Consider the following 25552-nt stretch of genomic DNA (forward strand, 5'->3'; position numbering starts at 1 on the left):
ACACCCTCAGCAGAGATTGCTTAGTTGGGGGAATGGATCCCAACCATTCTTATAATTGGTAACATGGAGCCATTAAAATGTGCAATCTGCTGGGCATGGTAGCAACAGTGAGGGGCACTGTACGCAAGCAACCTCTGGCCCAGGCAGCAAGCCCCCTCTGAAGCTCACAGAAGAACACTGGGGCTCTGTTTTCAAGGCTTTCATTTTTGAGAGAGTAAGCCAGAAAGTGGGTATACTACACCTCAGCTTAACTCACTGGCTTTGGATGGGGATGAAGGAAGTAAAAAATCATGGTAGTGGCGCAGAGAAATTCAATGAGACTTATTAAGAGCTTTCTGAGCTGCGCGGTACAAGTTATTATTCAACAATTACAACAGTTATAACAGCAACTACCATCTACTGAACATTTACCATGTGCCAGGTGCTATGTTAAGCTTTTAAAATCTGTATTAACTCATTCCATCCTAAAATAGGTGCTATTATTATATCCATTTTACAGAATCCAAGGCTGGAGGCATTAGGGAATTTACCTGAATCACTCTATTAAAGATCTTAATTTTGAGTTCAGAAATCAACAATATGGTCCTAAAACCAAGTAGTACAGTCCAGTGGGAGAGAAGGACAAAGAAGCAAAGAAAGAATTACAGTGCTATGTGTAAGTACAGGAGGCCAGCTCTGAGTGCTACCAAACACAGAGGCACTTAGCCAAGCCAGGGAAGGTAAGGGCATCAGAGGGGTTCTTAATGGAGATGTCTCAAAACACAGTGATCATTTAGTTCTATATCATGCTAAGAAAGATGGTGGTGAGCAGAAGGCAGCAAAGCACAGCAAGGTCTACAGTAGAACCTGCTCTGGAGTCCCAGCTCTGCCTTCCTGGGATAAATGATATAATCTCTCTCTCGCTTCCAGTTTCCTCATCTACAAAATGGGGATAATTCTTAAAGCAGAAGATTATTGTGAGGGCTAAATATTTGTAAAGTAGTTAACATAATACCTGTCATATAATAAATGCTTAGTATAATAACCATGGTTTTTCTACATACAAGGAAGTGATAAATGAGATGATGACAACTGTCAACATTTATTGAGCACTTACTTTGTTCATTTAATCCTCCCAGAAAAGGTAGGTGCTATTATCCGCCCCATTTTATAATGGAGGACATCGAGTGGGGCAAGGTTAGGACCCTGCCTGGAGCTACGCAGCTAAGTGAAAGAGCCAGGGGTCACCAAAGCCTGAGTTTTAAATCTCTCTATAGCCCAGAAGGGAGCCTTGAGGACTCATGGGAAGAAGAGACTTCCAGAGAGCACATCCTCCAGACAGGAACTACAGACCCATCTGTGGCAAAGGTTCAACGCCCACTGTAACATTCAGTTTGATTATAAATGCCCCAACTCTTAGACTACCCATATGAACTATGAGATCTCTTTTTAAACACCCTTGGAGAATGTCATGGTTTCTTGAGCCACAATCTCAGTTTGTGAAAGTGGGAAAAGGCTGCCAAGAGTAGCACTCGATTCTCCACTCCTGACCAGGTCATAACAGTGATGAAGACACACTCCTCCAGTTCCCAGCCTGCGCTGGTCGCAATTCCATGCATGTTCATTCTCTAGCACTTCAAAGTAGAAAATGAAAATATATGAGCAAGAGAAAGCCTTGTAATAACTGCAGCATGCCTGCTTTAAAGCAAGTCCTTTGGGTATTACTTTATCCAGAAAGAGAGTTTACACTAGTGTGAATGCCACATTTTGTTTCCCCTTGCACTGACAAAATTTTTTTTTAAAGATCAAAGCGTATTGTGTGAGTATGTGATGTTTGACATTGGACAAAGTAGTCTTTTTCAAAACAGACATTTTCCAAAAACATAACTCGCTAGACTAATGGGCAGTGAGAAGCCAAAATGACTGCCCTCCGCCTTTGTGTATCTTTGCCAGAGTCCTTGGGACTTGCCAAATCCGGTCATGCCTGCTTAGCTTGCTCGACTGATTGTGCCAGAAAAGAAAATAAGACACAGATGTATTTGAGCTCTTTGAGATGCCAGTAAGAGAGACAGCTAATGGCTTCATTTCGACCCTCCCCTTCCAGCTGGGCACAGGTGGGGGATAATGAGGTCCCTCTCCCTAATCAAACTCAATTATTTACTACTCTATATAACCGCAAAGACATTCACATTCAGTTCAGAATATAAAACACACCGTGGGCTACTTCCAACTACTGCCACTGGGTATTTATAACAAACTCAAGTGGCTAACAGTTTGCCTTGGCAGGAGTTTAAGTGTGTAAAGTTTTGCAAACTGTTTCTGTTCAAATATGTCCTGCTGAAATGGGGTCCCAGGCGGGGTTCCATAACTGTCAGGTCAGTGAACTGCATAACATCTGAGAATGTATTCACCATGCAGTGCAGACAGGATCTGGAAATCAAACGCTTCGTTCTATTGCAACCTTCTGAGAAGCATCACAGTTTTTTCAACAGCAAGACTGACATTGTATTAATAAACATTACAAGTCACTAGCCTGACATGTACATAGCAGCAGCTGACAGACTCCAACACAAGCTGAGGGGAGAACAGAGGAAATCAAAATGAGACATAGTAACTAAACATGGCCAAGGGGGTAGATCATGAAACAAATCACATTAACGTCAGAAATGTGAGTCCTAAACTTTTAAGATATATAGCAACTAAAGCAACAATCTGGTATAATTTTTGGATACCAAAGTAAGTTGATGGCTATCTAAAATGTGTGCTTTTATTGTAGGAACAAAGCATATCCTGGCACAATTTCAATAGACATTCCAGTGAGGAAAACATACATATTTAGCTTGTCTGACCTTTAAATTCTTAGAAGTATGTAATTAATGCTTTCCATCTTTATTACTTGCTCCAATATTTCTGTCACTTTAAACAGACACAAAGAAAAATCTTTTCTTTTCTCTAGACAGTAGCTGTTGCCAAAAAGGAAATCAAGTCAGATTTACAAATACAAAATTAAACAGGCTGCATATGTTACATTTCCGTACACGAGGACAATCTGGACAATGAAAATGTTTGCTAATGCAACAGAATGAAAAGAAACAACACACAGTTGGTCTTCTATGACTCGAGCAAACAATAACTAAGATAATTTATACCCATATTGTCAGGCCTGGTTACAAAGAATATACACATCTTCTCTTTTTCCTTATCCTATTCTAGCTTTGGTCCTTACCAAACTGTACGACCTTGAGCAAATAATTACCTGTTTCTGATCCTCAGCTTATATACTATAAAAATGAGTTTGTTATGAGGAATAAAAGAGATAATGGCTACTAGGGGCACCAAACTGAGTGACTGTGCAAAAACGCTCATTTCCTCTTTTTTTTCCTCCTCTCTAGACCACAAAGCAGTATCACGTAAGAGTAGGAAAGGTTTCAAACTGATGATATCCTTTCAAAAAGGTCTGGTCATTTGGGGTATACTCTGGAGATCTCATCAAGAGGGTACACTAAAACTACCAATCCTTTTGAAAAGCCCTCACACAGCCAATGAATCTGCATGCCTCTTAAAAAGCAGCTAATCTTTCCCTTTATACATAGGGCCAGGAGAAGCCACAGCTGTCTCTGGGAACTTTCTGGGCCATAATGCCCAAGGCAGCCCAGCTTCTGGTGGAAGACCCTCTACCACTACCCACTACCCTTTCCCAAACAGCAAAATCCTAGCTGGATTCTATTTGCTCGGCTCTGTAGCTATTGGTTAGAAACGTTCTTTCCCCATGTCCACCTGATATAGCAAACATTGTAAGTAAGACACATGTATAGGAGGGAGGTTTAACTGTTCTTACTGACTTCTGATTTAGGGGGATTCTGTCCATTTTACTAGTTTGGACTTCTCTTTTTAAAATCCTTCTTTCCGACTCCAGAGTAGGATCCTGGTGTGAAATGTTAATGGCAACACATCTAATGACACCATCACAGTTGCTATTGTCAGTGCCATTTTTAACCTCAATTCAGTTCCACAAGTTCTAATTGAATTGGCCCTGTGCTGGGGAATGGGAGAAGAGGGACAAAAGCAGGCTCGTCCCCTGTTCACTCCAAGATCTCATCCTCCCTTGTCCTACCACGTCCAAAGGCCCAGCAGGCCTTGGCTTGGTCACCGCTGCCAAGGAGCACTTCTTTAGATACTGGCAACTAGCTGAGACCCAGCCATTTAGTTTTGGGAACCAATCAGACTCCCCCATACTTCTGCCTCCTACTTTTCCCCTTCCACACTCCTGATAGCCAAACAACTTCAGTGCTTAGGCTCAGAGCAGCTAGCAGTCAGCAAGTTAGAGACTCCTGTTTATATACACATTGGATCTGGCCAAAATCAATCACTAACAACGGGTATGTCAGAAATCCATTTGCCTGTGTGGTAAAGGAGTTTCCATTAGCGTGCTCCTAATTTGCAAGTTGTTAGTGTAATCCATTCTCCCTCCCCAAACAACAACTCTGTGTCTAGAAGTTCCCTGGGACCAAGGGCCTGGAAAGAGAAGGCTGGTCTCACACCGACTCAGTAAGAACATCAGAAGTCACCCAGCCTCACATCCTTCTCCACAGAACACTTTCCCAACTGGGGGCTCATGTATGTTAACTAGCTCCTCTTTTTCATTTTTTCTTTTTTCCAGAGAGAGAACATGCATGCACACGAGAGCAGGGGTTGGGGGGGGGTGGGTGGAAGGGAAGAGGGAGAGGGAGAAAGAGAATCCCAAGCAGGCTCCACACCTAGCACGGAGCCTAAGGAGGGGCTTGATCTCACATGACCCCGAGATCATGACCTCAGCCAAATTCAAGAGTTGGATGCTCAACCAACTGAGCCACACCCAGGCGCTCCCTTCTCTTTTCAAACATACATAATTCTATAACTTAAAAAGTCACTACCTTGCATGATAGAGCAAAGTGAAAGTTTAAATTTTCTTTTGTAGGAAGAAACATAGCTCTATTTTCTAATTTTTCTAGGATGGACATGTGTTCATTATGTAATAAATAACCCAAAGAAAAGTTAAACCCCATACACACCTTAGTGTGAATTATTCAGACTGATAAGTCTCTGACAGAAATAACAAAAATAGCAACTATGTAACACTTCCTACAAACCAGGGTCTGAGCTAACATCTTCATAACAGCATTTCCTACCTGAGGTTTAAGGGCCCCTAGGATCAACAGATGAATTCACAGGCTAAGTTTCAGAACTTAAAAATTTTGCTTTAAGTTTAATGAAAATCATGAACACACACACACACATCATATACATATGATGTATATTTAGAAAAGCAAAGTTATATATAGAATATATATATGTGTGTGTATATATATACATACATATATATATATATATAGAGAGAGAGAGAGAGAGAGAGAGAGAGAGAGAGAGAGACTTATATAAGCAATAGATTGTGATAAGAGATGTAGGCCACTTTTAGCCTTCCATGTTCCCCATTCTCTACCCAGCTGGGGGAGCCCTGAATCACTGCTTAGAGGAGAAATACCCAGGAGAGCAACCCGATCCTCATCAGATGGATCTGAACATGAAATAAATTTACTAAGATAAGCCAGGGTCGACAAATGTACCCATGCCCGTTCACATTGACGTACTGCTGTCTATGGCTACTTTCTTGCTACTATGGCAGAGTTGAGTTGCAGAGATGTATGGCCCACAAGCCTAAAATATTTACTACTTAGCCCTTTACAGAAGAAGTCTGCCAACTTGCTGGATAAGTTGGTGAGATTTGGGGGTTGAGTGTTCCAGCAGCTAGAGTTATTTAACATCACTAATAGATTCAGGAAAAGCCAAATGACATCACTGCAAGTCACATGCAAAAACAGTTTGTTGAACAGAGAAAAGTGAGGGGAGAAGTGGGCACAAGGCTCTCTCTGAACTCTTGTTTGCTGATCTCTGAAAAATTCATGCTCTGAGTGCCCAAGTCACACTGTGCACAGGTATCAATCAGGCAGAGAGCCCACCTATGTACAGACCAACTGACAACAGCAAAAGGTAGGGTGACCAATTATCCTGGTTCACTAGGGGCTGGGGGGAGGGAGCTCCTGGGTATAGGACTTTGCATTTCAAGACAGGGAAAGTCCTGGGCAAACTGACATAAATCGGTTATCGTTGCAGAAATGTTCTTTGCTTTTCCAGTAAAGCACATTTAAAACTGGGGGGAAGGATGCACTATAAATCAACCAGCTTATTAAAATAATGGACTCGGTAGTTAAAAATACACTCACTGTTTAAAAGACAACTATTAATATGGTAGTCAAGGTTTCCTATGAAAATCAAAAAACTCAAGTTGACAAGTACAACATTTACCACCCATTAAATCCAGCATCAGTGACTTAATCTGAGCAAAACATCACCTGTTGCATTTAAGTTGTTAATCTGTATTTTATTAATGTTACAGTTTTATTTGTATTTAATTTATAATTTGGATTGCATAAAGACATGGAATTTATAGCTAGAATTTTACCTTTAAGTGTATTTAAGTAACATTATAATAAAACGAATTTGGGTAAACATTGAGGGTTCAGCAGAATTAATTTTCCTTTAAAAGAGGTCTGTACATTACTTACATTTAAGAAAATTCCTCATGACAATTCCAAGAGGTAGTTATTATTCCCCTCATTTTACAGATGAAGAAGCTGAGCCCATGGTCGTGTAGCACCAGTGAAACTGAAACTTTAAAACAGGTTAGCCAAACCTCGAAGTCTGTGCAGCTGCACTTGGAGGGGGGAAAGATGGCATATGGGAGATATGAGCTGTGGGGTGGGGGCCTCTGAAAGCCAGAAGGCAAGCTAGAGGCTTCATGGTATTCAAAAGGCAGGAACAGGGCTGTACGAGAAGCAAGGTGGGCTCAGAAAGTGAGGTAGGACAGAAAGTCTGGCCAGGGGCCCTCCTAGGCAGCCCAAAGACACCTGAAGATTCATCCATTCCTTTTCTACAAAGCTCTGCTGGCTGCCCAGGATGTAGAGATAAATAAGACCGTGTGCACCCTCCCTTCAAGTAGTTTATGGTCTTGCTACTATTTCCTAAAAGATGTCTGCCTGTGAGAGGACTGATTTGAAGTCTACAGATTTCCAGTGTCTACCCCTACCCCTAACTCAGCAAAAGTTATCCCAATAACCTTTCAGTCCCGCTGAGCAATGTCTACCCACACTCTGCCCCTCTCTGCTAGAAAACAGCAAGGAGGGGAAGAAGAAAAATGTAGAAGCAGCAAAGAGTTCCATTCAGTTCATTCAAGAAATATTTGTGGCATGCCTACCACAGTAATGGAGCTATGCTGGGTATTGTGGGGAATAAATGATCCAGTTCTTGCCCTCAAAGGGTTTCTGGTCATGACAACAATAACTGCAATAAACACTCACACCTTACCTAAGCCAGGCACTGTTCTAAGTGCTTTATATATATCAACTTATTCAATCCTCATCATGGCTCTATGAGGTAGATATTATCATTATTACCCTCATTTGACTGGGCCACAAAAAAGTTTTGCAATTAATCCAAGATTACACACACACACTAGAGTAAGGGTAAGGTCAGGAACGGCACCCAAGCATTCTGGCTCTGGAGGCCCCCATGCTCTTACCTACTACACTATAATATACAGCAGCTGAATGCTGGCCTTAAGACAGGGGGATTTACTTGAATGGTGAGACCACCACTAGATTCCCCACCACCGTCCCAACCCTCAGCAGGGTGTTGCAAAGAGCATGGACTTTGCAGTCAGGCATGGGGGTAAATCCAGGCCTGAGAGCAATACTTGTCAGCCTCAGTCTTCATGTCTCTAAAATGGTCATAATAAAAACCTGGCTATTTTCAGATAAAATGAAATAATATATGCATAGCTTTCAATTAGTAAATATTAATTCACTGCTTATTGTCATAACCTAGCTCCCTTTTCCTGGTTCAGTTCAGTGTCTTCCCAGACACTCCCTGCCCATTCTCTCCTGGGACAGAGGTGCAAGGAGGAAAGGGGTTAATGAAGAAAAGGAGCACAGCTTTACTCTTTTTTGCTGGGACTTCACTCTCTGAAACTTTGGACACATCCCTGGCGACTCCTGAAGGTGTGCTCCATCCTGCATTTGCAGGAGACGCTTTTCTAGCTTAGAATATAGACCAGCAAGGTGAATGGAAGGTTGTTGAAGTAAGAAAATACACATGGGGCAAATGGTTAGTAATCTGTACTGTTTCATCAGACAACTGAGAAAAAGAAGAAACAGAAAATTTATTGACATTTTTTTCCCTAAATGCTCACATATAAAGATTTTATTTTACCTCGTGTTTTCAGAAATACTCTAGACATGTTGAATAAGCTCTCTTGAACTTTAAAACAGAAAAAGGATTGACTGGGGTGTGTGTTTGGGAGTGAGAGTATAGGGGATGGGAGTAATTCAGGAAAAAACTAATAGTATTAAGTTCAAAGCAGTTGCTGTTACTCTCTGCCTTTCCTCCTCTCTCTCCTCCCATTCTCCCAGCTGGGGTTCATAGGGAGACCCTGTGTAGTTTCTTCAGATGCTTCCTCCAGGAAGATATGTCCTGCCTACACCCAACCCCATTCTGTTGAAAACCAATGATTTAAAAGCTCTTGTTTTAAAAAGGACATTTAGCTCAAAAGAATGCGACAGTCATATGTTAATATTTATGTAGTAAAAATATGCACTAATGAGAACGACTCTTCCAGGCATATAAAGAACAAAAATGCAAGTGGAGACTATTGAAATACCCCTATATATATCTTTTAAAGTAAAAAGAAAAAAGTCCTAATGATACTTTGTGACGGTGAGACTTTCAAAAGATGCTTTTATGAATTCTATTGGTAGCATTGTAAACTGGAACATCTTTCAGAAAGCTACATGTCAATACAAAGTGAAAGTCTAAAGATGTTTCTTCTCTGACCAATAATACTACTCACAGGAAATTGTCCGAAGGAAGTTATTCAGCAGAAATTAAAGGGATTCGGATAAGGACTATTATAGAATCACTTATTAAAACCAAAGCAAGAAAACAATCTAAACATCCAATGGTAGGCTTCCAATGCATCCTGGACCTTTTTTGTTGTACTGTTCATCACATTTTTTTTCAATTTTTTAAAAAGATTTTACTTATTTATTTGACAGAGAGAGACACAGTGAGAGAAGGAACACAAGCAGGGGAGGGGTGAGGGAGAAGCAGGCTTCCTGCTGAGCAGGGAGCCTAATAAGGGGCTCAATCCAAGGACCCTGGGATCATGACCTGAGCCTAAGGCAGATGCTTAACGATTGAGCCACCCAGGCGCCCCTGCTCATCACATTTTAATGATTTGACAAACTGTCTCCCTACTAGATAGTAAGCTCCACGAGAACAGGGTTGGTCTAGATTCTTGGCACATAATAAATGTAGATTATAGGAACTAAGAACAGATACCAAATATTTGTAATTTTAAGTAACAGATATCAAATATTTGTAATTTTAATATTTGTAATTGTAAGTAAAAATAACACAATATTTACACTAGAGTGTTAACTGTAATATATATATACATGAAGATGATATGAAAATGAAAATAGTTATATTAGGAGGGATAAGTTTTTAAATTACTTTCAATATTCTTCAGAGTTGTTGTTTTAACGTCTCTGAAACATAAAAAGAGGGAAAATATTTACCGTTACATATACCAAACAAGACTTCATAGTAGGGATGAAACCGTAAGTACAAAAACTTGGGAGTCACCCCCTCAGCTCCACCTTTCCCCCAATACTCAGGTATTCTTTCTTTGTTCAAGGGTAGAAAGACACAAAATACTCCTATATCATAGGTAGCATAATCCTATTTTCAGTAAAAATCTGCAACAAAGGCAATACGTTTTAAAGAGACAAGGGAAAAGTCCTCTAAAGCAATCCTTCTTGTGGATAGTGAATTTGCTGGTTACTAACAGCAGGGGGTGCCAAAAGGATCACTATCGTTCCCAGGAGAGGGCCAGGAGAGGGCCAGCCCCAGTTCCGGTTAGCAAAACTTAAGCTGTGCTTAGAAAACAGGCTACAGGCTACAGGCTTTCCTCTATCAACTGGGACTTCTGGGTAAAACTCGCTCTAAAGACTTGAATAAACAAAAATTATATTTTTATTTTCAATAAACAAAAATTATATTTTTATTTTCATTAACTTCTAACTGATATTTAGCATTTCCTTGAATTATAAATGTAGTCCACAAATCACAGTAACATTAGCAGTACTGGTGACTCTGTCACGAACAGAAAAAAACAGATGTCATAGCACATTACAGTTGTTGCAGACTTCTCAAATATCATTTATATTCATCACTACTTTGAAGCAAGAGACTTTAGGAGTTAGACCTACTGCTGGATCTTGGTATTTAAAAAGCCATACATATTACTCTATCACAAATTTGTTTAATTATTTCAGAAGTATTTAAATGAAATGGAATTCTTTTATATTCTTGTGGATTTTATTTTCTGCATTTACAAACACTTTTTCTGGAAAGGGCTTATAATTTATAGGCTTTACCAGACTGCCAAAGGCACAGGAAAATTTACCCCTTATCAATCTAAAGGAAGGCAACTCAGAGGAAAAATCAAATTTGATTTGAACAGAGTTGGAGAAGAAAAGAAGTATTTTAAGTCACAAGGCAAAAGTGGTCGTAATGCACATTTTCATAGAGTTTGGAGTCCATGAAGAGAAAGAGGGAAACCCAGAATTTTTGCTTCACAGGCTCCAAAGTACCCCACCCAGTATGTCCAGAGGCCTGGTTCATAGATATTATGTTCAGAGATCTACCTAATGCGATTTGCTACTGCAAAGCAGTCTTCATTTAATCTAGGTGCAGAAGCATGAAATACAATGCAAATGCTGTCCCCAATATCTCCCTGGAAGTAGTCACTATAGATGGACATCCAGATAGCCAATATCACTCATATGACGCACAAAACCAAAAACAAGTCCAAGTCCTAGAAGGCAGAGATGAGATATTGCGATCAGTAACAGGGTCAATACTCACATTCGAACAAAGAGTGACTCTTTGGATGTCAGACCAGGAGATGAATACTTTTCAACCAGGGCCAAAGTACTGAAGCCGAACTTATGAATGGGCTCGTTGGAATCCAGTGGGGGGAAGTCTGTGTCAACCTCCCCATCATCCTCAGCAATATGCAGGCAGTAGGCACTGACATTGTCACTGAAAGGAAAACCAAAAAGTGGAGTGAATACCAAGATGAAGGAGGGACAAGGAGAACAGAGGCTATGGTATACAGCAAGCAAACTGGAACACTTCTGTTCTTTTACCCAAAATGCTGGTGATACAGTTAGATTTCCCCCAAACCCTACTTCATTTGATAAAGAGGAAACATGGCAATACAAAGGGGAAGAAAAGCAATGTGAAATGAGGGCCTTTCCAGTACTCTATTCTTTCAACAAATATTTACTGAGCACCTGTTATAGATAAGATGCAGAACTTAACCCCTTACATCAAAGATGATATTTAGTATCAGCCCTCAAGGAAGCTTACAGTATAGCAGGAGGAAAAAGTAGGCACTACATTAGCTAAATATAAGTAAATATCATAAAACAGACACAAACAAAACTATAAAGGAGAAAAATTATTGGAGCAGGGGAGGAATCAGAGGCCTTTGATTTATGGTCAGGATTAAAAAAATACCTGTTTAGGTCAGGAGAAGTACTCAAGTTAACAAAAACAATCCATACCATTCTCCTTTCTCTGAAGAGTATTCAGACTCACGTGGCAAGATCTGACTCCAAACACCAAGGATACTTAACAGAGTAAAAGCAAATGACCTGATTACCCTGATGCAGATAACTGGCTCTCTCAACCACTTCTGGACTTTCCTCACACCCCCAGAATGTCCAGTATGTATTCCCAGATTCCAGCCTTGCCCATCTTAGAGCCGGCACACAATTCCTTCTCTTTCTTTGGGGGGAAGTAAAAAGCCAATTTTCTGAAAAGGGGTGGGAAACTATACCATCATAAAGACAATTTAAAACTTAAAAATCAATTAAAAACACTTTAAGATACCCTGCTCCAAAGGTGAATTGTGTCTGCTAGCATTCACAGACATGAACCTAATAGTTCACAAGGCAGTAGGATTCTAAATTGTGCAGCTTAAATTTGGAGTTTTAATTATATGATTGATGCTTAAATTAATTAATTGCTAAGTGTATGCTAATTGTTTAATTGGTTGCTTGATCTATATAGATCATTTTTTGAATTAAATGAGTTGATTTACAAAGTTTATTGATTGGATGTGACAATGAATTATTTCACTGACTACCTGATTTGCAATTTTCCCAATTAATTCACAAATCTTTAGCTGCAACTCCGCTTATTGAGAAAGAGCCTACTTCAGGTGATCTATACTCAGTCTGTCATGACTAAGAGATATTTATTATATAAAACAGGTAATAAGGACAGATTAAAATTAATGGGAACTGTAAATTTGCTAAACGGATGGATAACAAGAAAGTAATCTGGCTATGTTTGTCACTATAAATTTCATGTATTTGCAATGCTGTTAAGAAATTTAAAATTCATCTCTGAATAATACGGGAAACTTACAGATCTTTACAAGAGGTTGCTAACTTAAACACCAAACACTTACAGCAGCAGAAGAAAGTCCTTTAGATAAAGGAAATGTCATGGTATAGCAGCTAAGAGCTTTGTGTCCAGAAAGACCTAAGTTAAAACCTAGTAAGCTGCAGCACTCACGGGCCATGTGATTTCAGAAAATAAGTTTCACCTCCTTGAGTTTCCACTTCTATAAAAAGGGTACAATCACCTAACTTGGAGGTAGTTATGAAGATTAGAGAAGATGATATATGCAGAGCCTACCATATAACAGGTAAAAAAAAAAAAAAGGTATGGTAACTATAATAAAGTCAGATGGAAAATAACTTCTACAGCTACGTCAATCCTTAAAGATGCATTGTGGATGCACATTAGAGCAACAAAACAACAATGAAGTTAAGCGACATGATCCGGAGTTAACATGTCGGCAGTGCTCTCCAGCCTTGGGGCCCCTGAGCCTCCAGGGTTTTAAGAACAGGGCAGACACTGATGAAGCAAGCAACAGACAGCACAGATTATTTACTGCTGTGTAAATCATCCTGAGGAATGTCTGTGATTCCCCAGCACCATAGAGGTTTCAAGGGCAAATAATAAGCCTATTGATCAAAGCAGAAAGCCAAACATTGGTATCAGAAGAATTCTGCTTTGATTGTCATGGGATGCCCCCAAATCCCCTTCAAAACAAACTCAACAAATGTCACAGGTTAAGACCCAAGGGCCAAAAGATTCACTGCCAAGTGCTACTATTCTCCTCAGTTTTTAAAAACAAAGTGTGAAATCATTTATCCACTCAAAAAACATTTGCAAAGTACCTAACCATTCTGTAGCCTGCTCTGTGCACAAGGAACACAGCAAAGAAAAGAATAAATGATTTCCCTTATATTACACAAGACTAATGGAAGTCTTTTCTGGGTCATGAGTAAAATTTAGCAGCAAACAGTACTCCAACACTTTCGACCCCTTAATTGAACATCTGAGGGGAAAATGACTAAAACTTTATATTCAATGTGTGGACATATTGGTTCCTTTGTGCCTTTAGAAAGGAATCATTTTTTTTATGCTTTTTTTTTTTAAGATTTTATTTATTTATTTGACAGAGATAGAGACAGCCAGCGAGAGAGGGAACATAAGCAGGGGGAGCGGGAGAGAAAGAGGCAGGCTCATGGCGGAGGAGCCTGACGTGGGGCTCGATCCCAGAACGCCAGGATCACGCCCTGAGCCGAAGGCAGACGCTTAACCGCTGTGCCACCCAGGCGCCCCTATAAAGGAATCATTAATAAAAGAAGCTACTATGGCATTTTGACTTCTAAAACCTCTTCAGGACTCCAAATTAGTACTAGTACAACAGCCATTAGTCTCATTAGCTACATTAACTGAGTGCTATGTGCCAGACACCGTGCAAAGTAGTGTGGATGGATATACATAAGCTCAATGAATTTTCACACCAACTCTGTGAGTTATTTATTATTATTTCTGTTTTACAAATTAGAAAAGTGAGGTTCAACGAAGTTAAGTGGTTTGCTCAAGATTAAATAGCATGTAAGTGACAGACCTGAGATTCAAACCCAGGCAGTTAAGAGCCCTCACCCTTGACCCACACCTATCCCTCTGCAAATTCCATTGTGTGTCTAGACTTGCCAAGACCCTTGGGAACCCCTGCTACAGAAATGGTACATATTTGAAAAGGAGGAGGAAACCATGACATATTACTTACAAAAAATTAGAAGCTCAGAAAGATTTATTTCAATCTCCTCACTTTTATTTTTTTATTTTTTTTTTTAATATTTTTTTAATTTATTTATTCGACAGAGATAGAGACAGCCAACGAGAGAGGGAACACAAGCAGGGAGAGTGGGAAAGGAAGAAGCAGGCTCATAGCAGAGGAGCCTGATGTGGGGCTCGATCCGAGAACGCTGGGATCACGCCCTGAGCCGAAGGCAGACGCTTAACCGCTGTGCCACCCAGGCGCCCCCTCAATCTCCTCACTTTTAGAGATGGAGAAGAAATGCCTAGAAATGAGGACTAAGATGCCCACGACGACCCAGTTAAAACAGTGGCAAAGCTGGTTCTAGAGAATGCAGGTCTCCTTACTTCCATTCCACTACTCTGATCAAATCAGAAACTGGTGGCATTTTGAAATAGAGAAAAAGGGGTAAGCTGTGGCCCATGACTCAAGAATCGCCCAAATATAGACATCTGGAACTTATAAAACAATGAAAACAGGGGTGCCTCCTCCTTTTGACCTAGTTCGGTAAAATAAAGAGTGGTTTTGCAGTCAGATCTGGTTTTAATGCTAATTCAACCACTAACCAGCTGTGTGACTAAATCTCTCTGAGCTCTTCCATTTCCGTATCCATAAAAAACTTTCCCTGATTTCTCTAGGAGAATCACTTGGATCTCTAGGAGAGAGAATCCAAGTGATTCTCCTCTGTGGTCTTCCAGAACTTGATTAATATTTCCATGTATACTTATCTCATCTTTTTCTTATTTATAGTTCTATGTTCTCCTAGAAAGCAAGGATTCTTTCATTGTCTCTGCATCCTCACTGAAGAGTAAAATGGCTGGCACTCAGAAGGTACTTAACAAATATTTGTTGAATGAATGAATATATCAATGTGTAGACTGAATCACTCTACCCATAAAAAAAACCATAAAGGGTATTATTAATGATGTGTGCGCTAACGAGAAGAGAAGTAATAAGCTTTTCTTTTTCTTGCTTGTCACATTGATATCTGTTAACCAAATGGGGCTTTCTAGGCAATGCACATGTGTCAGAGATTGCAATTCAAGACAAAAGGAGAAAAAGACACAGGAAGAGGTGAGGATGAAAGAGGCATTTTTACAGTTCATCAAGATATGAATACTGGCACCTCGCTTTTTTTTTTCCTTTCTTTTTTTAAGGGGGGGAGGGGCAGAGGAAGAGAGAGAGAATCTTAAGCAGGCTCCATGCCTAGTGCAGAGCCCAACACGGGGCTTGGTTTTAACAACCCTGAGATCATGACCTGAGCCGAAATCAAGAGTTGGATGCTTAACCGACTAAGCCACCCAGGCACCCCACAGCGTACTTTTTTATGGAGGAAAAACACTAAGAAATTATTACAACTATGCAAAAATATTTAATTATATGCATATAAAACGACTAGAAGAAAAGGTGTCCAAATGTTTACAAAGGTGTTTACATTTAAGCAACGAGCACTTTTTTCCTGTACCTTCCAGATGCCCCGTAGTGACTACATATAACTTCCATTTTCCTTTATACAACATTTATTTTTTTATTTTTTAATTTTTTTAAAAAGATTTTTATTTATTTATTTGACAGAGATAGAGACAGCCAGCGAGAGAGGGAACACAAGCAGGGGGAGTGGGAGAGGAAGAAGCAGGCTCATAGCGGAGGAGCCTGATGTGGGGCTCAATCCCATAATGCCGGGATCACGCCCTGAGCCGAAGGCACTTAACCACTGTGCCACCCAGGCGCCCCCAACATTTATTTTTTGATAAGGGTAATGCAGGCTTATTAGAAACATGGAACAATTTAGAACTATAGATCAATACAAAGAAGACTGGGAAATTTCTCACCGCACTGTAGAACCACCCGTCCAAGAGACTCTCGGCATTGCCTGCCTCATCCACATCGCCTGATTCCTAAGTGGTTATTTTCCCTATCAAGTCCTGGAATTAATGGAGAAAATAACCATACATATCTGCTGCATAAGGGTCTTGTAAGGATTAAATGACTTAATTAATTGCACAGTATCTGGCAGGAAGAAGGATTCTCATTTTGTTAAAGTTTCTTCTACCACTCCTAAGCTTCTCATCACACAGAAGCAGAATTAACTGACAGAAACATGGTGGATAGCATCAAACAGAGAACACTAAAAGTCCTGTTTGTGAGTGACTATCAGAGACTGAGGAATGACGGCCACTTTGTTCTCTATATTTAAAAATCTGTTTTTTCAAAAGATAAAATGAACTTATGGGACTTTATCAGGATAAAAAGCTTCTGCACAGCCAAGGAAACAGTCAAAAAAACTAAGAGACAGCCCACGGAATGGGAGAATATATTTGCAAAGGACACTACAGATAAAGGACTGGTATCCAAGATCTACAAAGAACTTCTCAAACTCAATACACGAGAAACAAATAAACAAATCATAAAATGGGCAGAAGATATGAACAGACACTTTTCCAATGAAGACATACAAATGGCTAACAGACACATGAAAAAATGTTCAAAATCATTAGCCATCAGGGAAATTCAAATCAAAACCACACTGAGATACCACCTTACGCCAGTTAGAATGGCAAAGATAGACAAGGCAAGAAACAACAATTGTTGGAGAGGATGTGGAGAAAGGGGATCCCTCCTACATTGTTGGTGGGAATGCAAGTTGGTACAGCCACTCTGGAAAACAGTGTGGAGGTCCCTTAAAAAGTTAAAAATTGAACTACCCTATGACCCAGCCATTGCACTACTGGGTGTTTACCCCAAAGATACAGACGTAGTAAAGAGAAGGGCCATATGCACCCCAATGTTCATAGCTGCATTGTCCACAATAGCCAAATCATGGAAGGAGCCGAGATGCCCTTCAACAGATGACTGGATTAAGAAGCTGTGGTCCATATATACAATGGAATATTACTCAGCTATCAGAAAGAACGAATTCTCAACATTTGCTGCAACATGGACGGCACTGGAGGAGATAATGCTAAGTGAAATAAGTCAAGCAGAGAAAGACAATTATCATATGATTTCTCTCATCTATGGAACATAAGAACTAGGATGATCGGTAGGGGAAGAAAGGGATAAAGAAAAGGGGGGTAATCAGAAGGGGGAATGAAACATGAGAGACTATGGACTATGAGAAACAAACTGAAGACTTCAGAGGGGAGGGGGTGGGGGAATGGGATAGACTGGTGATGGGTAGTAAGGAGGGCACGTATTGCATGGTGCACTGGGTGTTATACGCAACTAATGAAGCATCAAACTTTACATCGGAATCCGGGGATGTACTGTATGGTGATTAACATAATATAATAAAAAAAATAAAAAAAATAAAAAAATAAAAATCTGTTTTTTTGTTTGTCTTTTTTATTTTTTGTTCATTTGTTTTGTTTCTTCAATTCCACATATGAGTGAGATCATATGGTATTTGTCTTTCTCTGACTTATTTCACTTAGTTATATCCTCTAGGTCCATCCATGTTGCTGCAACTGGTGAGATTTCATTCTCTTTTATGGCTGAATAATTTTCCACTGTTTGTATATATAGATATAGTGTATATATAGTGTATACACACACACACAGACCCACATCTTCTTTATCTCTTTATCTATTGAAGGATACTTGTGTTGCTTCTGTATCTTGGTTATTGTAAATAATGTTGCAATAAAAACAGGGGCACATATATCTTTTTGAATTCATGTTTTCATTTTCTTTGGGTTAATATAACATTGCATATTAATTATACTGGAATTAAAGATTAAAAACAAAAGAGTTGCTCCTGAAAAAAAAAAGGACTAATAGAAATAAGTACAGCATAATAGGATCTACAGAAAGTGGTTTAATTTTAGAATTGGGTTGGCATGGAAAAAGAAGTCCCTTCCAGGGACAATTATGTTTGTGAGAAGACTGGAAGTTAGAACAATGAATGGGGGCAAAATGGACTCTGTTGCCAGAAAGAGATCCTTCTGGAGGATGAATAGATGGTGATCACATGCACACACACACACACACACACACACACACACAAACTCTGTCACTCTGTCATTAAATGTACTCATTAGAGCAACTCTGGAGATTTTATATATGTATATTTTTAAGATTTTTATTTATTTATTTGACAGAGATAGAGACAGCCAGCGAGAGAGGGAACACAAGCAGGGGGAGTGGGAGAGGAAGAAGCAGGCTCATGGCGGAGGAGCCTGATGTGGGGCTCGATCCCATAACGCTGGGATCACGCCCTGAGCCGAAGGCAGACTTAACCACTGTGCCACCCAGGCGCCCCAGGAGATTTTATATTTATGTAAACAAATAAATGTATGAATAAATAAATAAACATACATATCTACATATCCAAATCTCCAAAGAGTTAATGAGTACAATTAACTGAATTTCACTTATTCATGTTTCATCAAAAAAGGCTAACAAAATTTTGCATTAGAAAAATTTATTTCATTCAATATTGACCAATACTCATTTCATATTCAAAGGCCAGTTTGGCTTTTATGAAGAGCCAGAAGTCTGTAGTCCATATGTAGATAGATGGTATTTAATTTGTATATGAAAATTTGGGAACATTCTAAGAAACATCCTAGATTTCTCCCAAATGTGATCTGACATGTCCAATTTACATACTTATAAAAATTCACTTTTATCTTCAAAACATGCAAAATGTACTTACGTATGATGACCAGACAGATGAATGCTTATTTTTTTATGAAAAATAAAAAGAGCACGTGATTCTGCAATGTCCACTGCAATGATTTTGCTATGCATTTTGATAACAGAATCAATATAAAGAGTGTGTCAGATATTATCAAGAGAAAGAAAGGCCCTGAGGATTGCAGCTCAGAAGTTCATTTCTTTGATAACAGAGAAAAGACTTTTAAGACTGTCAAGATTTCCTTATCTCCAAAATAAAAATCCTATAAAGTAAATTGATAAGTAACCTTATAAGGTTTGTCAAGCCACAGCCACATCACACAGGAATAATTAAGTCTAAATTTTCTGGTAAAGATGTTCTAAGGAGAAAATGCCCACTAATTTCCAAATGGAAGCAAGACCTTCATACTGTTTTGAGCTCCTTTTTGGATAGTTCCTGTTGCTATGTCTTCAAGTTTGTTGATGTTTTCTTTTACAGTGTCTAATCTGATGTTAAACTCATGTGTATAGTTTTCATTTCAGATACTATAATTTTCCTCCCTAGAAGTTCCATTTGGGTTTTTAAAAATATCTTTATACTTCTTTCCTCTATCACCTTGAACATATGAAGCATGTTTATAATAGCTGTTTTAACATCCTTGTTTTCTAATTCTAACATTCTGGCATTTCTGAGAAGTCCTCTTTCCTATCATTCTGAACTAGGTATTTTTAAAACACATTAACTTAGCAAAATTCTAAGTTTCAGAAATCTGTTAACTCTATTATAAACTGACCCTGAAAATATTCAGTGGGATCTTTCTGAAACACAAATGATACTGTCACTCCCCTACTTAACACCTTTCGCAATCTTTAAAATAAAAACAAAACAGCCCATTAAAAGCTGGCTTCCATAAAGTCTTCCATTATACTTTGCCCTGCTTTTCAACTCAATCTTCTGCCATTTCAGAACATAGAGTTTACGCTCCATTTATACCAGCTGCTTACAGTATCCTCATCAGGTCATATGCTAGCTCCTGTTACTATTCATGCAGGCCTCTCAACCCAGAGGTTCCCTATTCCTAGTCTGTCTAGTCATCTTTTGAGATTTAGCTCAAGTATCCGTTCTACTGGGAAGCCTTCCCTGACATTCCTCCCACCCCTACTCAACTCAAGCCTCCACCTTCTGGCAGAATTAGAAAAATCCTTTTTGATATCCTTGGAACATTCTATATGTCTACTGCTATAGCAAGTCTCAATGACAATGGAGCTAAAATTGTGTAAATCAGTGTCTAGCCTGAGTCTTGAGGCCATAAACTTTATTTTATGACTGATTATATCCCAAGTGCCTAGCACGGTACCTGGGATGATACAGGCAACATCTAAATGCCTGCTGATGAATCATTATAAGAATAAAAAGACAGATGGATCGATGGATGGAGGAAAATCTCAAATGGCTATGTCTCTGGGTGCTATCACCAGGAAAAGTAATTCATTTCTTTGTATAGCATGGTAGTTAAGAGCAAGGGAAATGGAGTGAAACCTGGCTTCAAATCCTGATTCTAGTACTTACTAAATATATGATCTTGGGCAATAACTTAAGTTCCTGAATCTCTGTTTCTCTATTGTTATCTCTGAGTAATAGGAGTATTATAAGAAATGAGATAATATACATAAAGTGCTTAGCATGGGGCCTGACACAGAGAAGGCCCTCCAATGTGTTCATATCTTTCTATTCATCACGTAGTTAGTATGGGGACTCTGGCACTTGGGAAATGTTGGGAAGGAGCAACCTTTCTGTCCAGCTCAATGAAGAAAGTATTTGTAAGGAGTATCCCCAAAACTTCATCTATCACTTCAATAAATATTTCACCAGGCTGAGACGTCTAACTCAGTTATTTTTAATACATAAAGGTTTATATACAGTCAGAGGCTTGTCTAAGCAGACACCTGGAGAAGGGCTGCCCTGGCAAAGGCAAGGGTGGAGAACTTCAGTCTAGATCTTTGAATCTAAATGTTCCTATGTTCTCTCATCCATTCCACAAATTACTTACTGTGTATTTGCTATGTGCTAAGCATTGTGTTATGGACCGGGGAAAACAAAACAATAAAACAGACATGGTCGAGCCTCCAAACTTGTATCTATCCTACTGCTTACAAGACTTCGTCACCACATGGACATCTCTCAAGTCATCTCAGCCCTCATTACATCAAAACCAAACTCTTCATTCACCCCAGCTTGAATCTATTTCTTCTTGAGGACACCTCATTCCAGCATTATCATCTACACAGTTTTTCAATGTCCAGTCTTAGGCCCTTATGTCTTTTCATTCATGCATGCTGGAGACTTCAATTAATCTCTCTATGCAGATGATTCCTAAATTCATATTTCTAACTCATAGCTCTCTCCTCTAAACTCCAAACATGCAAGTATAAACGACTATTTGATCTCTGGGTAGTGAATTCAAGCCCTAGGTTGGGTATTGAGATTACTCAAAAATAAATAAAAAGATAAACTTTAAAAAATTTAATTTAAAAAAATGGGTGGAAGACATGAACAAACATTTCTCCAAAGAAGACATCCAGATGGCCAACAGACACATGAAAAGAGGCTCAAAAGCACCCATCATTAGGGAAATGCAAATCAAAACCACAATGAGATACCACTTCACAGCAGTCAGAATGGCTAAAATCAAAAACACAAGAAACAAATATTGGCAAGGATGTGGAGAAAAAGGAACCCTCATGCACTGTTGGTGGGAATCCAAACTGGTGCAGCCACTGTGGAAAACAGTATGGAAGTGCCTCAAAAAATTGAAAATAGAATTACCATATGATCTGGTAATTCCACTACTGGGTACTTACCCAAAGAATATGAAAACACTAATTCAGAAAGATATATGCAACTTTATGTTTGTTGCAGCATTATTTACAACAGCCAAGTTATGGAACCAGCCCAAGTGTCCACAGCCATAAAAAAAGAATGAAATCTTGCCAACTGCAACAACATGGAGGGATCTAGAGTATAATGCTAAGTGACATAAGTCAGAGAAAGACAAATATACTGCATGATTTCACCCATATGTGGAATTTAAGAAACAAAACAAATGAACAAAGAAAAAAGAGACAAACCTAAAAACAGACTGTTAACTATAGAGAACAAACTGATGGTTGCCAGAGGGGAGATGGGTGGGGGATGGGTGAACTAGGTGAAGAGGATTAAGAGTACACTTACTGTAATGAGCACTAAGTAGTATATGGAATTGCTGAATCACTCTATTGTATACCTGAAACTAATATAGCACTGTACGTTAGCTATACTGAATTAAAATAAATTTTAAAAAATGACTATTTGAAAACTTCTCTTAGATATAGCAAAGCCATCTCAAATTAATAGACAGAAGATAAAACTTGTGCTGCCCCTCCCACTCCCCTTCACATATCAAAAAACCCAAATAAAACCCAGTTTTCCGATGTCCCCTATCTCAGTGAACACCACAATATATCAAGTTGTGCAAGTCAAAAATCTAGGGAGCCACCTTTGGTACCTCTCCTCTCCCATATTTCTCATATCTAATTGATCCCTAAGTCCTGTGAATTTTACCTCTTAAATATTTTCAGAATCTGTCCTCTTCTCTCAAACCACACTGTGGCCCCTGCCCACCTCAGTCTCATCCCACTGTATCTTCTCTTCCCTACTTTGTGCTCCAGCCATACTGCTCTTCATTAGTTCCCTGACCACTGCATGCCTCCTCCTGCCATAGTGTCACTATCATGCGGTTCCATCTGCCAGGAACCTCCCCCTGCCAAATACCTCTGGTATCACTTTCTCAGGGAATTTCTCCCTCACTCCCAAGGCTAGGCTCTCTTAAATGGCATTCCTTTCCTTCACATTACTTAACTCCATTTTATGCAAACATTTTTTGGCTTAATTATTTGGTTTAATTATTTGAATTATTTGCCCATTTCTCTCACTAGATTGTGGAATTCATGAAAGAAAGACCATGTCTGGCTTCACTCACCATTGTATAACCAGCAAAATGCGTGGTATATAACAAACACTCAGTAAATATTTATTGAATGCATGAATGAATACAAATGATAAGTGAAATGAGCCAGTTACAAAGTGCTCTTACACTTGATAATTTCTTCTTCCCCATCAAACTGTAAATTTTTTGAGTGCAGCAATCACATTTCTCTTGTCCTCCATTTTATCCTCAATACCTAAGGCCGGGAACTCCATAAATTTTTGCTGAATGAAGGAGTAACAAAGACTTGAAGCCTTCAAGATTAAGCTGGATATCAGAGAAGAGTGAGAAAGGCATTTCTGACTAAGAAAGAGCAAAAGCAGACATGGTATCAGTGTCAAGAAGCTGCCAGTTAAAGAATGTGATGTGTTAAAGAATGGATGCATGGGAGCACAGCTGAGGGTCAGAATGGGAAGGGCCTCTTAGGCCATATTATTCAGGTAAGTGGTTCTCAATGATGACTCTAAGGAAAATAAATTCGAAGCAGCAACCCAGAAATGGGAGAAGAGCAGACAGAGGTGGTCATGTAGATAGCAAAAACGGGGAAGTATAAAGAATTCAAATCGCAAAGTTGTCAGAAAATATAATGTAAGGTTAAATATTCTCATATAAACCTACAAGGTCACCAGTGTATCATAGCACAGTACAATTCTTTGAATCACTAAGAAAGGGCTAAATTATACTTCTGTTGCTGAACTACTACCACTATTGGTCATAGTAGTAGCTAGCTGTAGTTACAGTATTTAACAGCACAAGAAATAAACACTATGCATGTGTCATGTATTTTCTCATTTTATTTTCATAACTATCCTGTTTTCCTCATTTTACACATAAGATAAGTAGAGTATATGGTATTGAAGTAATTCATCCAAGATCACACCAATGGTAAGTGTTAATGCCAGAATTCAAACCCAGACTATGGCTTTGGATTCCATACTCTTAACCATTATGCTATACTCTAAGAAGGCCAGGGGAAATATTAACATATTTTAGAGAGCTTCTGTGAAAACTTTTCAAAATATGGGGCACCTGGGTGGCTCAGTCAGTTAAGCATCTGCCTTCGGGTTAGATCATGATCTTGGGGTCCTGGGATTGAGCCCCACATTGGGCTCCCAGCTCAGCAAGGAGTCTGCTTCTCCTTCTTCCACTTCCCCCCACTCCAACTTGTGCTTTCTCTCAAATAAATAAATAAAATCTTAAAAAAAAAAAGAAAAATTACTAAAATAAAGAAAGTGCAACAATGAATGAGATGAACCTTCAATGATCTCCAAAAACCAAGTTTCCCAAGGGCTCTAAGAAACTGACGGTTATGTCAGAATGAAGCAAACGCACAGTGAACTCCACTGCACAGCTATACCATGTCATGGTATGCTTCACAGCTGCACTTTCCAACATGTAGCTATCCAGCATCTGAAACATGGCTAGTCTGAACTGATATGTGCTATATATAGCAAATAAACACTGAATTTTTAAAACTTATGACAAAAAAAGAACATTAAAAGTCTCATTAATTTTATCAATTACATGTTAATATTTTAGACACAATGGGTTAAATAAACTATAACCCATGAAAATGACAAAAATCATTTAAATTATAATAATTATTAGGGAAATAAATTTCACCCATCTTCTGGAAACTTTTAAAAATGTTGTTATCAGAAAATTTCAAATTGTAGGGGAACCTGGGTGGCTCAGTCAATTAAGTGTCTGACTTCAGCTCAGGTCATGATATGAGGGTCCTGGGATCGAGTCCCACATCGGGCTCCCTGCTCAGTGGGGAGTCTGTTTCTCCCTCTCCCTCTGCTCCTCTCCTCTGCTTGTGCTCTCTCTCTCAAATAAATAAAATCTTAAAAAAAGAAAATTTCAAATTGTAAATATGGCTCACATTTGCAGCTTACATTATTTATTTTTTCCAGCTTTACTGAGATGTAATTGAAATATAACATTGTGTAAGTTTATCTGTGGTAATCATTTTGTAACATGTATGTATTTGATACACTTACAGATTACCGAACTATTACCACCAAGTGCATTAGCTAACACCTTTATCATATCACATAATTACCATTTCTTTTTTGTGGTAAGAATATTAAAGATCTACTCTCTTAGCAACTTTCAAGTATATAAAATAGTATTGTTAGCTGTAATTGCAATGCTGCACATTAGATCTCCAAAACTTATTCAATTTCTTTCTTTTTTTTGGAGGGGGGAGAGGGAGAGAATCGTTAATAGGCTTCATGCTGAGTGCAGAGCCTGAAGTGGGGCTTGATCTCATGACCCCTGAGATCATGACCTGAGGTGAAATCCAGAGTCAGGCACTTAAATGACTGAGCCACCCAGGTGCCCCCAAAATGTATTCATTTTCTAACTGGAAGCTTGTACTCTTTGACCAATATCTCCCCTTTTCCCCCATCTCTCAGTCCATGGTAACCACCATTCTGTTTCTACAAATTTGGTTTTAGATTGCACATATATAAGTGATATTATGCAGTATTTGTCTTTCTCCATCTGACTTATTTCATTTAGCGTAATGCTCTCAAGGTCAATCCATGTTGTTGCCATGGCAGGATTTCTTTCTTTCTCA

General features: G+C 39.0%; 1 protein-coding gene across 13 annotated transcripts in view; it reads right to left on the minus strand.

Annotated features, from left to right (window-relative positions):
* The window catches only part of MAPKAP1 (MAPK associated protein 1), a 240187-nt gene that overhangs the window by 95867 nt on the left and 118768 nt on the right, over positions 1-25552 (minus strand). For all 13 annotated transcript variants that reach the window (XM_034664521.1, XM_034664520.1, XM_019796487.2 and 10 more), the window contains one exon: positions 11002-11178. In XM_034664521.1, coding sequence (XP_034520412.1) covers positions 11002-11178 — 177 coding nt within the window. The remainder of the gene's footprint in view (positions 1-11001; positions 11179-25552) is intronic.

This window comes from Ailuropoda melanoleuca, chromosome 7 (genome assembly GCF_002007445.2).
Source record: "Ailuropoda melanoleuca isolate Jingjing chromosome 7, ASM200744v2, whole genome shotgun sequence".
NCBI classification, from domain to species: Eukaryota; Metazoa; Chordata; class Mammalia; order Carnivora; family Ursidae; genus Ailuropoda; species Ailuropoda melanoleuca.